This window comes from Amblyraja radiata, chromosome 22 (genome assembly GCF_010909765.2).
Source record: "Amblyraja radiata isolate CabotCenter1 chromosome 22, sAmbRad1.1.pri, whole genome shotgun sequence".
Classification (NCBI taxonomy): domain Eukaryota; kingdom Metazoa; phylum Chordata; class Chondrichthyes; order Rajiformes; family Rajidae; genus Amblyraja; species Amblyraja radiata.
In genome coordinates this window covers 14,525,590-14,540,598 of record NC_045977.1, presented here as the reverse complement: position 1 = coordinate 14,540,598, position 15,009 = coordinate 14,525,590, and the positions used below count along the sequence as shown (strand labels likewise).

The 15,009-nt window shown below is 43.0% G+C and overlaps 1 protein-coding gene across 3 annotated transcripts in view; it reads left to right on the top strand.

Moving 5' to 3' along the window:
- Nucleotides 1-15,009, top strand: part of zc3h7a (zinc finger CCCH-type containing 7A) — an 84,077-nt gene that overhangs the window by 49,349 nt on the left and 19,719 nt on the right. For all 3 annotated transcript variants that reach the window (XM_033040450.1, XM_033040452.1, XM_033040451.1), the window contains 4 exons: nucleotides 719-902; nucleotides 2,652-2,813; nucleotides 9,531-9,736; nucleotides 13,258-13,358. In XM_033040450.1, coding sequence (XP_032896341.1) covers nucleotides 719-902; nucleotides 2,652-2,813; nucleotides 9,531-9,736; nucleotides 13,258-13,358 — 653 coding nt within the window. The remainder of the gene's footprint in view (nucleotides 1-718; nucleotides 903-2,651; nucleotides 2,814-9,530; nucleotides 9,737-13,257; nucleotides 13,359-15,009) is intronic.

The window sequence follows — 15,009 nt, the reverse complement described above, 5'->3', positions numbered from 1 at the left end:
TTAATTGAATTTAAATTTCCAAGCTGTGATGGTGGAACTTGAATTCTTGCCTTTGGATTTGTGATCCAGTAATTAGCTACTGTGCCACATTCATCACCATGTTTCCACTGGTGGGATAGTCGAGGACCAGAGGACATAGCCTCGGAATAACACAAAGTACCTTTAGAAAGGAGGTGAGGAATTTATTTAGAGTGTGGTGAACTTGTGGAATTTATTGCCACAGACGACTGTGGAGGCCAAGTCTGGGTATTTTTAAGGTGCAGATTGACAGATTCTTGATTAGTACAGGTGTTATGGGGAGGAGGCAAGAGAATGGGGTGGAGAGGGAAAGATAGATCAGTCATAATTGAATGGCAGAGTAGACTCGAATGGCCAAATTCTGCTCCTATGACATGAACTTATGAAAAGTCTTAAAAAGGAATTATTTAGAATTCTCATTATTGTGCTTTGACATATTTTCTGAGATCTCTTAAGTTTCAATTTTAAATGAAAAAAAAAATCTGATTTAAAAAATACATTAAATTATTATAATTCACTAATTATTGAAGTATTTTTCTGTTTATAATTTAGAATATAATAAGCCACTCACTAGCTGTAAAATGTGTCATAAAAAGAACTACACTCATTTTTATCATTGAAAATGTTTTTGTCATTTATTTCAAGCTTAAAATTCACAAACTGTTTATCGACTGTTAATATTCTATATTTTGTTTCTCAGCAAAATAGTGCAAGTAGTCTTTTTGTTAATAACAGCAATATAGGAGTTGTTGGTCAAAACGGGAGTGCCTTTTCAAGAGGAACAGAAATGGGAACAACTGAATTATCCACACAACTGGCTGGTGGAAAACCACTGTCAGAAACGCATGAATTTAAACAGGCCTGTCTGTCTTGTTTCAAAATAGGTGAGAAAAAACGAAGTTGTATTATTTAAATCTTTTCTGTTAATGAAATAAATATTATAAATAAAATATGTAGGAAGAAGCTGTGGATGCTGATTTAAACCAAAAGATAGACACAAAGCTGGAGTAACTCAGCGGGTCAGGCAGCATCACTGGAGAAAAGGAATAGGTGACGTTTCGTAAGCTTCATCTATTTCTTTTCTCCAGAGATACTGCCCGACCTACTAAGTTACTCCAGCTTTTGTTGTCTATTTTCATTATATATGAAATACTATTTGCATGACTCCTTTTGCATTTGAGCTGTACCACTTTGTTTCTCTGCCCATAGACAGGCATTTCACTCATCAGGGAACTGGGAATGTTTTTTTAAAGCATTTCTGTAGTGTGTGAGATGAGGAACTTTCATACATTAGATAAAATAACTCAAACTTGCAGTTAATTTCCAGTGGGCAATGGCAGCCACACATGAAAACTTTGATCTGGAAATAAAGTTGGTGAACTAATATGCAGTGATTTTCTTTCTTGAATTACTGATATTAAAAAAATAGTGAACATTGACCTTGGACAATCTATTCTGTTGCAGCTGAAATGGCCAAGAATTCTCACAGGTAATGATGGTCAGGCAAAATTGCGCACCTATTTAAAAAAAAAAATGTTTGCTGTGTTTTTCTGCCCCATTTCCAAAGGTTCTCTCTATTTTGCCTTGTGTGGTTCATCATAATCCCATGATTTAAGGGTCTTTATTATCATTTTAATCATTACTTTCTCACTCCAATGTAGTATATTAGCGTAACCAACGCAAGGAATCTAAAGAGAGATAGAAAGAGAGCTATCCTTTGGTGGAAAAAATTCTCGACAAATCTTGTAATAAAACTGCTGAAAATAATGAGAACGATAGAAATATTGCAAGATGCACGTAATTATATTAAAGAATAAAACATATTGTATGCCAAGAAGGAACCAAAAAACATCTGTTGTTATTCTGTAGCTTTGTGACATGTAACATGGTTAATCTCACATCAAATTTATTATTCATTTGGCACCAAGAAATTAATTATATAGTTAATGTAATTTACAATAATGTGGAAATACTTGATTTGTCAGTTCTAGCATGGAATAGTTAATTTAAATATTATAAACTTGTTGTGCATAAATTATATAGTACAGATCTATCCAGTGTTCTAACAGAACCTTGTCAGTGAACAGATGGCAACAACAGTTATGTGATTCTTTTACCAGGTACAGTAAATGAGCAATGGGTGGTTTAGGTTATTGGGCAAAAGCTTGAGTACAATGCACATTTGTTGCTGAAGACAAGTTGTTTAGCCAGTTGTGTGTTCTAAACAATTTGTATTTAAATCTGCTTAGTTAAACGCCAGGACAGCAAATTTCAATCGACTTTTACATATATTGGGGTGTCCGAAACGTTGCTCAAAGCATTGAAAAAAACATTGATAAAATTGCACTATATTCATCTTAGAAATAGTTTTGTATGGATGAGAAAAATGATGTACTATATCATGACCAAAAGTTGTCTTAATGTACTGTCATAAAATAAATCACAATACTGGTATTTGTCAAATGAAGGAAATCTTTAAATGTTAAATTCTCATAATTTATTTGCCTGACGGGCTGAAGTTTTAAATTAGAATTGGGACAATACTGTACTATGTAGGAAATAGGATGTTACCACTGGATGAGGCCATTTTTAAAGAACTACTTTATAATTTCACACTTCCCACTGCTTTTTAGATCCCAAAGAATTGACTTGCACCTATACCGGAGAAGGGGAACATAAATGTAAGAAGGATATTTTAATTGGTAGGTTGAAGAATTTGGAAGAGGGGTCTTGGAAGAAGATACGACCTAGACCAACCAAGAATCAGTATGTGGGACCCTATTACATATGTAAAGGTGAGGAATTATTAGATGGTACTTACATATAATATGTGGAATCATGGTAGCTTCCCAAATGAGTTTTGGCAAGCCAAATCTGATGAAATCGTACACTATTGGCTACCTTGTGCATTTGCTGATGACTGATATCAGCTTTCTAATAAACCAAGTTATATTATCAGGGCTGCCAACTCTCACGCTTTGAGCGTGAGACTCACGCCCTCAAGCAAACTCTCACGCCCTCATGCTGATCAGAAATTTCTCATGCTCAGTGGTGAGAAATTTTGTGATCAATGAAAATTTAAAAACTCGGATAAACTGCATGGTCCGCGGGTGTTGGAGAGCCGGGGCTGAGGGAGCGATGGGAGAAGAACCAGCAGCGGGAACAGATGCGGGGAGCCGGGACTGGTGAGTGTTTGCGGTGCTGTCGAGTGTTTGCGGGGCTGATGAGTCGCTCGCTGCAGCTCTGGCCATGGAGCACTCCGGACAGTGTGAGTGTCCCGGGCCGCGGAGCCATCTGAAGCGTTGTGCCACTGCTGCGAGAGTCTGTGCCGAAGGGACAGACTCTCAAAGGGAGGTGGAGAGAGAGAGAGAGGGGAAGGAGACAGGGAGACAGTGGGGGGAGAGAGAGGGGAGAGACCGAGGGGGCGTGATTGGAGAGAGAGAAGAGGGAGAGGGGGGGAGAGAGGGAAGAAAGAGAGGGGTGTGAGGGAAGAGAGTGGGGGTGGAGAGGGTAGGAGAGAATGGGAGAAAGGGGGAAGAGAGAGGGGGAAAGAGAAATGGGGCAAAGAGAAAGAGGAGATAGAGACAGAGGAGAAAGAGAGAGGGGAGAGTGAGGTGGGATGGGGAGAGAGGGAGAGAGATGAGAGGGAGGGGGGGAAGAGAGAGAGAGGTGAGAGGAGAGACAGAGATAGAGGGGAGAGTGTGTAGAGAGGGAGAGATAGAGAGGGAGGGAGAGAGAGAGAGAGAGGGGGGAGGGAGAGAGAGGGGGAGGGGGGAGAGAGACGAGGGGGAGAGAGAAGAAAGAGAGGGGGAGAGAGTTAGGGGAAAGAGGGGAGATAGAGTTAGGGGAAAGAGAAGGAAGAGGGGGGAGAGAGGAGAGAGGGGACGAGAGGGGACGAGAGGGGAAGAGGAGGGAGAGAGGGGAAGAGGAGGGAGAGAGGGGAAGAGGAGGGAGATAGAGTTAGGGGAAAGGGAGGGAGAGTTAAAGGAAAAGAGAGGAGAGGGGACGAGAGAGAGGGGGAAGAGAGGGAGGGGGGGAGAGAGGTGGAGAGAGAGGGGAGAGAGAGGAGAGAGCGGAAGGAAGAGAGAGAGAGAGAGGGGGAGAGAAGAGAGAGGGATAGAGAGGCAGGGCTGCCAACTCCCATGCATTGAGCGTGAGAATCACGCATTTCACCAAATTCTCACGCTGATCACAAATTTATCTCGCTCTGTTGTGAGAAATTCTGTGATCAACGAAAATTTCAAAACACATATCAACTGCATGGGCCGCGGGTGTTGGAAGCAGAAGCAGCGGCGGGGACAGATGCGGACGGGGAGCGGGGCTGGCGAGTGCCGGGCTGGCGAGTCGCTCACTGCAGCTCCGGCCATGGAGCAGCCTCAGTGCAAGAGTCTCTGTGCCGAATTCGCCCAGGTGACCGGCATGGATCAGGCTGCGGTTCGGTGCATCCTGGAGGACAACCAGTGGCTGCTGGAAGTAAGTACCAAGCACTGGGTAGATACGGTGGAAGATAGTGGACCTCAAATGCGGGTGGTTGGTGAAAGCATCCTGCTTGCCTGCTAGATTTTCACTTACTGTAACCGCAGGAAAAATGTTCCCGATGTTGGGGGCGTTCAGAACCATGGGTCACAGTTTAAGAATAAAGGGGGAGCCAGTTAGGACTGAGATGAGAACAGACTTTCTTCACGCAGAGAGTTGTGAATCTGTGGAATTCTCTGCCACAGAAGGCAGTGCAGGCCAATTCACTGGGCTAACGACATCAAGGGATATGGGGAAAAAACAGGAAAGAGGTACTGATTTTAGTGAATAGCCATGATCATATTGAATGGCAGTGCTGGCTCGAAGGGCCGATGGCCTATTCCTGCACCTATTTTCTATGTTTCAATGCTTGAGTATATGGCAGTAAAACTCGATCACTTGATTTTGAAGCATTCATGCATGGTGGAGGTATAATGTAGTCATAGTGATACAGTGTGAAAACAGGCCCTTCGGTGCAACTTGCCCACACCTGCCAACATGTCCCAACTACGCCACCTGCTTTTGGTCCATATCCCTCCAAACCTGTCCTATCCATGTATCAGTCTAATTTTTTCTTAAATGTTGGGATGGTCCCTGCCTCAACTACCTCCTCTGGCAGATTGTTCCATACACCCATCCCCCTTTGTGTGGATAAAGTTACCCCTTAAAAAGTTACCTCTTAAAAATACTTCATACAAAAAATATTGAAATCATACTTCTACAGAGCACTAAAACATGATTTTAATACATCAAATTTCAAAAGTTTCCTACCCTGGGAGAGGGGACACCCTTCTTCCACACCCTCTCCCCACTCGGTTGCTCCACTCCCTCACCGGGTACCCCCAAGGTTAGTGATCAGTGATCGCACAGCCTCCCCCCTTTCAAAAACGCTTCAATCCAATTTAAAGCATATATATTGCATTCAAGTGTAAGTTAAAGGACTCGCTACAGTATGCACCATATTGCACAATTTCAAGCTGAAAAATGCAAGTGTTCTGTACCAATGGGAGAGGGACACCCTCCTTTCGGACCGCGAGAAGGGGCTTCTTCCTGGTGTGCAGGTTAGTCATACACCTACCGACCCATGTTGTGTCTCTCTGTGTTTTGCTCTCTCTCTCCCTCCCTCTCTCTCTCGCGCTCTCCCGCTCCCCATCTCGTCTCTCTCTAGCTCTCCCACTCCCTCTCTATCACCCTGTCGCCTCAGCATTCCCGGAATCATTGACGTTTAGCGGTAGACAAAAATGCTGGTGAAACCCAGCGGGTGAGGCAGCCGCCTGGCCCGCTGAGTTCCTCCAGCACTCTGTGTTTTTTGTTTGGCTCTGAAGTTGAAGGTGGCTCAGCGGGACGGGCAGCGGCTCTGGGGAGAGGGTTGCGTTTCTGGTCGAGACCCTTCTTCAGACAGTCACAAGTACTCTCACCGACGAGAGTTCAATTCAGTCTGAAGAAGGGTCTTCTCTCGAGAGTCGCTGCGCTGCCTGTCCTGCTGAGTTACTCCAGCTTTATGTCTATCTTCAATTTCAGAGAAATACAATTTCTCACGGGGGGGGCTTATAACGTCTCTAAACCCCTCTGAGACCCTCTGAACACCTCTAAACCCCCTCTATTCCCCCCCCTATTCCCCTCTATAACACTTCTGAACACTTCTAAACCCATCTGAAGCCCTTTAAACATCTCTAAACTGTTTAAACCCCTCTAAACAAGGAGGCTGCAAGGTGACTTGGATAGGCTGGGTGAGTGGGCATGGCAGATGCAGTATAATGTGAATAAATGTGAGGTTACCCACTTAGGTGGCTAAAACAGGAAAGTAGACTATTATCTGAATGGTGGCCGATTAGGAAAAGGGGAGATGCAACGAGACCTGGGTGTCATGGTACACCAGTCATTGAAAGTAGGCACGCAGGTGCAGCAGGCCGTGAAGAAAGCGAATGGTATGTTAGCATTCATAGCAAAAGGATTTGAGTATAGGAGCAGAGAGGTTCTACTGCAGTTGTACAGGGTCTTGGTGAGACCACACCTGGAGTATTGCGTACAGTTTTGGGCTCCTAATCTGAGGAAGGATATTCTTGCCATAGAGGGAGTACAGAGAAGGTTCACCAGACTGATTCCTGGGATGTCAGGACTTTCATATGAAGAAAGACTGGATAGACTCGGCTTGTACTCGCTAAAATTTAGAAGATTGAGGGGGAACTTATAGAAACGCACAAAATTCTTAAGCGGTTGGACAGGCTAGATGCAGGAAGATTGTTCCCGATGTTGAGGAAGTCCAGAACAAGGGGTCACAGTTTAAGGATAAAGGGGAAATCTTTTAGGACTGAGATGAGAAAAACATTTTTTACACAGAGAGTGGTGAATCTCTGGAATTCTCTGCCACAGAATGTAGTTGAGGCCAGTTCGTTGGCTATATTTAAGAGGGAGTTAGATGTGGCCCTTGTGGCTAAAGGAATCGGGGGGTATGGAGAGAAAGCAGGTACAGGATACTGAGTTGGATGATCAGCCATGATCATATTGAATGGCGGTGCAAACTCAAAGGGCCGAATAACCTACTCGTGCACCTTGTTTCTATGACTGCGTCCAACTGCTGTCTGGTTCGTTGATCGGTTTGATGGATATGAACTGTTTTGGGAGAGAAAAATGCTCACGGCAGACCAAACGTGTTAAACAGAAATTGCTCAGATATTGAGCTTTACACCAAAGATCCTATAGCGGATCTTTGCTTTACACAGTGAGAAATCATGTGAAATAATCACTGAACTTAATTTTAAATGAATGTACCTGCATGTTATACTGTTTAATTTGGAGATACAACCAGAGAGTCTACTGAGTTCACACCGACCAGCGATTATTGTTTTCCTATTTGACAATTTTATTTGGCGGCCAATCAATCGCTGTCTCTAAGGGGGTTGCATCCAATCACCAACCAGCTTGCCTTATAATTCCCGTCCAATCAGCCGCTGTCTCCAAGGGCATTGTGTCCAATCACATAATGCAGTTTAATGGTAATTAGCTGCTACGGTAAAGGTTGGAAGCCAGCGGAGCTACTGACAGTCAAACGGGAGGGGGCAGGAGAGATTCACACAGTGTTTAATCCATAGCATCTAGTGTACAATTTCATCATATATACTAAATAACTGGGCTGACAGACCTTGGCTTGGAATCTGGGGTTCACCAAAATTGTTCCCAATTGGGCCCCGCACCCCCTAAGGCCGGCCCTGTCCCTCGGGCTTGGTCTCTCGCAATTTCTCACTCCCAACTCTCACCCAATGTTGGCAGCCCTGTATCATTTTGTTTTGTATTGCAATATTTATCATGAATGCTGTTAATTCCCAGAGATGTACAGCAGGAATTAACTTTTTTGGAATGTGGATGTTGCAATCAAGGCTAGCATTTATTGCCCAAACCTGGTTATCAGGAAGATGATGTCTCTTTTTCTTTAGTGAATGTGAGGATTGAATGACAGTGTGCTGTGGTGCATGGAATGCAGGATAAAGTGCTGAAGTGACCCCCATTTCTGAGGAGGGATGTGCTGGTGTTGGAGAGGGCCCAGAAAATGTTTGAGAATTATCCCAGAGATGATTGGGTTAATGTATGATGAACGTTTGACAGCACTGGGCCTGTAATGGCTGGAATTTAGAAGGATGAGGGGACACCCCATTGAAACTTGCCAAATAATGAAAGGCCTGGATAGAGTAGATATGGAGAGGATGTTTCCACTAATGGGAGAGTCTATGACCAGAGGGCACAGCCTCAGAATAAAAGGATATACCTTTTCAAAGGAGATGAGGAGGAATTTCTTTAGTCAGAGGGTGAGGAATCTGTGGAATTCAATGTCACAGACAGCTGTGGAGGCTAAGTCGATGGATATTTTGAATGGGGAGATTGGCAGATTCTTGATTAGTGAGGGTGTCAAAGGTTATGGCGAGTGGGTGGGAGATTTGGGTTGAGAGGGAAAGATCGATCAGCCATGATTGAATGATGGGGTAGATGGGCTGAATGGCCATGATCACCAACTGTACTTCCTAGTCTCCAGCTGTAATGACTCCTCCCCCACCACGGTCATACTTGTGTGCTGAAGAATGAGACTACCCATGCAATGACTTGTCCATTTAAAATTCTGGACAGGTTTCTTCCACCAAAACCAAAAACTTGTAAACCATACATTGTAATTCACAATAATAAGCAGCTTTCATCTTGCCACACATTTTTATAACCCTTCAATAGAGCTTCTCTAGGCTTTTGTTCATTTATCCCAATTTTTCATATTGTTGGCGTCGTCTATTTTATACTTGTACCTTAGAACATTTCTGTGATGAATACTCCAAACATATGTCATTGTCTTTGTATTGACCTGTTTCCTATGGTATCAAATCAATGAATTGGTAATTATTTTCTGTTCTAATATTCATCAAAATGAAAAAGGCATTTAGGCAGGTGCATGGATGGAAAAGGTTTAATGGGATATAGGCCAAATGGGGCAGGTGGGTCAAGTGTAGATGTGTCATCTTGGTTGACATGGACAAGTTAGGTCAAAAGGCGTTTCCATGCTGTATAAAAATTTAACATAATTAAATGTTGTAAAGTTATTTGATTTTAACTCCTCCTTGAATATAAGCAGCATGGTTTCCACCCAGATGTGTTTGTATTTTAATGTTGCTGTTTTATCGTTGTAACTTATACTCAATAGTGTCATCAAGATTTAAATTTTTTAAATTATTTTAGATCTTGAAACCAGATTGTAAACTCATCACAGGAAACATTAGATGTGATCTATTGCTTCAAATCCAGATTAGAGTCTGGAAATTCTGATTATACAGTGTAGTGTGTGTAACAAATCAACTTTTTTTTTCATCTCATCGACACAAACAGTGTTTATATTTTGTCTTGCATTAGAGGGAGCATGCTAAAAGTTATATGGGCAGTAAAAAAGCCATTTATGTTTTTGCATATTTGAATACAAATGTCTGGTTGGCAGATTAAAGTTATTTTGTTGTTTTTTTCAGAGGTTGCTGCAGGGGAAGTGTGTAGATATCCTGGTCACTGCACATTTGCGTATTGTCAAGAGGAAATAGATGTATGGTCCCTAGAACGCAAAGGAGAATTGAACCGTGAGCTGCTGTTTGAACCTTTGGGAAATATCAGGAAAATTAACGTAACTGTTGCCAAAATTCTGCAGGAACACCATGGCATGTTTATGTTTCTTTGTGAGGTATGTTAGATATATTTAATAATGCCCTATTTTATTACTTTACATCTGGCACTGTACATACAGTATTCGACATTTGTTATTTTTCAAAAGGCATTTTAGTGAATGGAGAATGAGTGAGAATGTCTTTGAAAATTTGTCAGTAACAAGACTTTTTTTCGTAGCCTGTGATATTTGGTGGAACATTAATTTGAGAAACCAATGAACAAAAACAACTCTGAGCTTTACCAGCCATTTAAACTAAGGTTGACAAGTACGTTCAAGTAAAGGGGACTATGTGAGATCCATCAGCAATGGATTTTTAATACAATACAATACAATTTTATTGTCATTTGAGCCTCAGTGAGGCTCAAACGAAATTCTGTTTCCACAGCCATACAAACAAAGACAATTCCTAGACATACACACAATTTAGTTCACACAAACATCCATCACAGTGAACCCACTGTGATGGAAGGCAAAGTATTTTCTCTCCCCTATTCTCCATGTCTCTCCCGATGTCCAAGCCCCAGGCGGGCGATGATAAGTCCCACGGACATTTTAGGCCGTGCTGGGCGATTTACGACCCCGCTCCCGGTCTAAAAGTCTCGAAGTTGGAGCCCCCGGCGGGCGCTGGCATGTCCCACGGCCATGAAGCCGTGCCGGGCGATGTATGACCCCGCTCCGGGTCGTTCCATCCCCGCGACACGGGCTGGAGAAGTCGCGTTGCGGGAGCTCCGGGAAGCGGTCTCTCTCTCCCCCGGACCCGCGAGCTCCCGATGTCCCAGTCCACCGGACCTGCGGCTGCGTTGCTGGAGCCTCCGAGCCCCAGGAGTCGAGTCGCAGCAGCGAGTCACCACCGCTCTCCACGCTCCGAGGCCGGCCAGCCCCACGATGGTGAGTAGTCCGCAGCTCCGCAGTCTCCCGAGCCCCCGGGTCGTTCAGGTTGAAGGCCGCTCCACGGTGCTAGGCCCCAACGACAACGGAGACCCGACAGGGAAAAGGTCGGGTCTCCCAGACAGGGAAGAGATTTAAACAGTTTCCCCCTGCCCCCCCCCCCCCCCCCCCCCCCCCCCCCACATATACACATTTAAAACCAGTATTAAAAAACACCAACACTACATTTAACTAGACAAAAAAAAAAAAAGACAGACAGGCTGCAACGGGTGAGTCGCGCCGCCATCCCAAGTAATTCACACTAGAGATTAAAACAATTGTAGCATACTTCCCCTGCTAATTATTTTTTGTCTTTTTTGGGATGGCTTGGGAGAGTAACAGGTGCATACTCGAGAGTTAAATTGTGCAACAGCTGTGCAATTGAGCTGTGTGAAGAATTGGCATGAATTCAAATAATTTCTCTTTCCCAGCAATCTCTGCATTCCCTTCAATGAGTTTAATAGTTGGCACCCAACATCCATAACAAGAATTATTCCTGACACACTGTAACCTTTATTAAGAGTTTATTATAGCACATGGCACACACGTCCCAGCACTGACTGCATCCAGCCTTCAGGCGTACCGGGACCAAGTGGGAGGAAACAAAGGGAGGATATCACATTTATACTAATATGATGGGGCGTGGTTAATGGTGATGAGGTAGCTACATTATAGGTTGCATGCATAAACCATCTACAATTACGATTACTAGACTTGAACTTATGTAATGAATTTTCTTCTCTGGCACCTGTTAAGGTTGCTTATTTATTTATTACACAGTGTTCATTCCCTTTTAGTCTTGGGGAAGAAAGTTCTTAGAAAGATCAGATCGTAAACCCCACTGTTTATGGTGATCTTGATTGTCAGTTTTAAGGACTCTGCATTTGACATGATGCAGAATTGGCAAGTATCTGTGCCATTCTAAACTTATGTACCTTGAAGCAGAGGTAAATGATATTTGTAAGCGGGTCTCCATGTTGAGAGAAACTATTATACAATAGACAATAGGTGCAGGAGTAGGCCATTCGGCCCTTCGAGCCAGCACCACCATTCAATGTGATCATGGCTGATCATCCCCAATCAGTACCCCGTTCCTGCCTTCTCCCCATTTCCCCTGACTCCGCTATTTTTAAGAGCCCTATCTAGCTTTCTCTTGAAAGCATCCAGAGAACCTGCCTCCACCGCCCTCTGAGGCAGAGAATTCCACAGACTCACCACTCTCTGTGAGAAAAAGTGTTTCCTCGTCTCTGTTCTAAATGGCTTGCTCCTTATTGTTGAACTGTGGCCCCTGGTTCTGGACTCCCCCAACATTGGGAACATGTTTCCTGCCTCTAGCGTGTCCAAACCCTTAACAATCTTATATGTTTCAATAAGATATCCTCTCATCCTTCTAAACTCCAGAGTGTACAAGCCCAGCTGCTCCATTCTCTCAGCATATGACAGTCCCGGGAATTAACCTTGTAAACCTATGCTGCACTCCCTCAATAGCAAGAATGTCCTTCCTCAAATTAGGGGACCAAAACTGTACACAATACTCCAGGTTTGTACAAAGCTAATTTAATTCCCACTCATTTTTGACAGAAGCTTTTTAATTACAATTTTATTTATTTTTTGTGCTGAGTTTGAATAGATCAACAACATAACAGTACAGCACAGGAGCAGGTCTTTCGGGTCACAATGTTTATGCCGAATATCATGCCAAGTTAAATTAATCATCTCCGTCTGCTCATGATCCATTTCCTGCATATCCACATACCTATCTAAAAGCCTCTTAAATGCTACTACAGTATCTGCTTCCACTTTCCCTAATAGCACATTCCAGCCATCTACCACACTCTGTCTCTAAATAAAATTGTCCACACATCTCCTTTTAAACGTTCCCCTCTGACAAAACTGTGCTGCCTGGTCTTTGACATTTCCACCCTGAGGGAAAGGTTCTGACCTCTTATCCTATCCGCCTATCATCAATTTATATACTTCCATCAGGTCTCCCCTCAACCCTGCTCCAGAGGAAACAATTCAAATTTGTCCAACCTTTCCTAATAGATGATACCCTCCAATCCAGGCAGCATTTTGGTAAACCTTCACTGCGCTCTCTCAAGCCTTCACACTCTTCCTGTAATAGAGTGACCAGAACTACACGCAATACTCCAAATCCAGCCTAACCAAAGTTGTATAAGGCAGCAACATAATGTCTAACTCTTGTACTCAATGCGCGGATGATATGGATGATTATCAGTTATGGTTTAAACCAGGGGTCGGCAACCTTGTTCTGCATAGGGGCCAGTACGCATGTCTGTGAACGGGTGGCGCGCCACATCTATCTCCGCCATTGCGGCCGTCGACGCAGGCCTCCTTGCGCCACCGCGCCTGGGCGCAGCAGCCTCGGGCCCGGGAGGTACCAGAGATGATGGAAGTCTGCGGGCCGGATAATTACAGGGAAAAAAATCCGCCTGCGGGCCAGATGATTTAGGGATATGGGCCGCATTCGGCCCGGGGGCCGTAGGTTGCCGACCCCTGGTTTAAACAATACTCTTAATGCATGATAAAGCACGTTCCAACATGAATAGTAATTATGTAATTGACTGTTGTCTTCTATTTAATTGAAGATCTGTTTTGATAACAAGCCCAGAATGATACACAAACACAACAAGGATAACCAAGCCTTCTGTTCCAATCCCGATGCCAAGCATTTATTTAATAGGAACAAGTAAGTACATTCAGTGCTGATACTGCAAAGGCCATTGATGGAGCTAATGATTAGAATGGGTGTCGGGGGCTATGGGGAGAAGGCAGGAGAATGGGGTTATGAGGGAGCGATAAATCAGCATGATTGAATGACAGAGTAGACTTGATGGGCCGAATTCTGCTCCCATCATTTCTGACCTTATGGAGCTGTAACCAATCCACCTTTTTTTAATTTTCAAGAAATCTGATGTATTTTATGTTTGCTGTGTTTGGACAGTTATGTTGATCATCCATGGAATATTTGATTATGTTTTTTCCATAACCACCCACCCCTAAACCTTTCCAAAATCAAATTCATTTATTATTTTTGGAGCTAAATGGTTATGGCATTTAGTACTTTTTTAGATCAGGAAGCATAGTAATATGAATGAATATAAATATAGATTATATCTATTGATTGATACTTTATTATTTACGTGGCATGTCAATGAAATTATTTGTTTTGCATTGCATACACAAAGCATGCAAGGAGCCACCATTTAAAATTATAATTTTAATATTACAAATAGTAATCGTAGATAAGTGAATAAGAATGTCTGAGTAACTCATTTTTAAAAGAAAAAAGAATAATGAAGATGGATATGCAGACAACTTGATTGCCTTGCAGACAATGCACAATTTCCAAATGCTCATTTCTATGTAGCATGCAGATAAAAGTTGAGCAAACATGAATCTAGCCCGGTTGGAATCACATGCATGCTAACCTGAAACCTAAAACAGCTGACTAAAACATCAAAAAAGGATTTATATTTATTCCCATAACCATCGACTCCTAAACCTTTCCAAAATCAAATTTGGTTTGATCAGAAGCTGTCTTGAAATAGCGTTCCACAAATTGCATAGCAAAGGAATATGATCAATAATTTTGTTTTGTTACAGCGGGCAACTGTGATAATGCTTTGTTATATTCGTTCTCAGTTAAAAGTCCGATTACAGCTGCTATACTTTCTACATTTCCACAATGACATGGCAGGAATATTCTCTTCCGATTGATGGTTTAGCCCTTTTCTGCACCATTTACTGCTTTTTTGCTCCACGTGTTACTTTGTGCAGTTTGCATTGCCTGTCACTCCTCCAAGTCTCTGCTGGCACTTTATGTTCTGATCTCCTTGATTTTTAATGGCTTCCTAGCCATCTTTGCACAATCTTGGTAGATGAAGGTCGATTCCAGATAAGTTTGTCGCCTTCCGTTTCCGTATTCTACTATTAGTTCACACTGATTTCTTCTTTTGTTATTGATCCTGTTTTTTTTTTTTTAATTTAATGAGCTGCTATAGCTGCCCTCCTCCTTTTGCTAATTCGTGTTAAATGTTTTGGATGCAAAACTATAATTGTTTGAACTTCCAAGGTAAGTGAGTTAACATCTGTCCCTTTTCAGCAATGCCTAAGACATATGGGGATTTCCAAAAGTGAGGTTCAGTAAAGCGGCCTTTTCACGGGGCGAGTTGACGCAAGATGTCACCAGAGTGAAGAGGTCGTGGTCCAGCACGAGTCTCGCATGATATAACGGCAGTAGATAAAGAGTTCCCACGGTACTCGGCATTTCTGCTATTTGTGCGAGTGACTTGTCCGTTTCCCGAGCTTTCCCGTTAAATCTTGAATGAACATCGTGA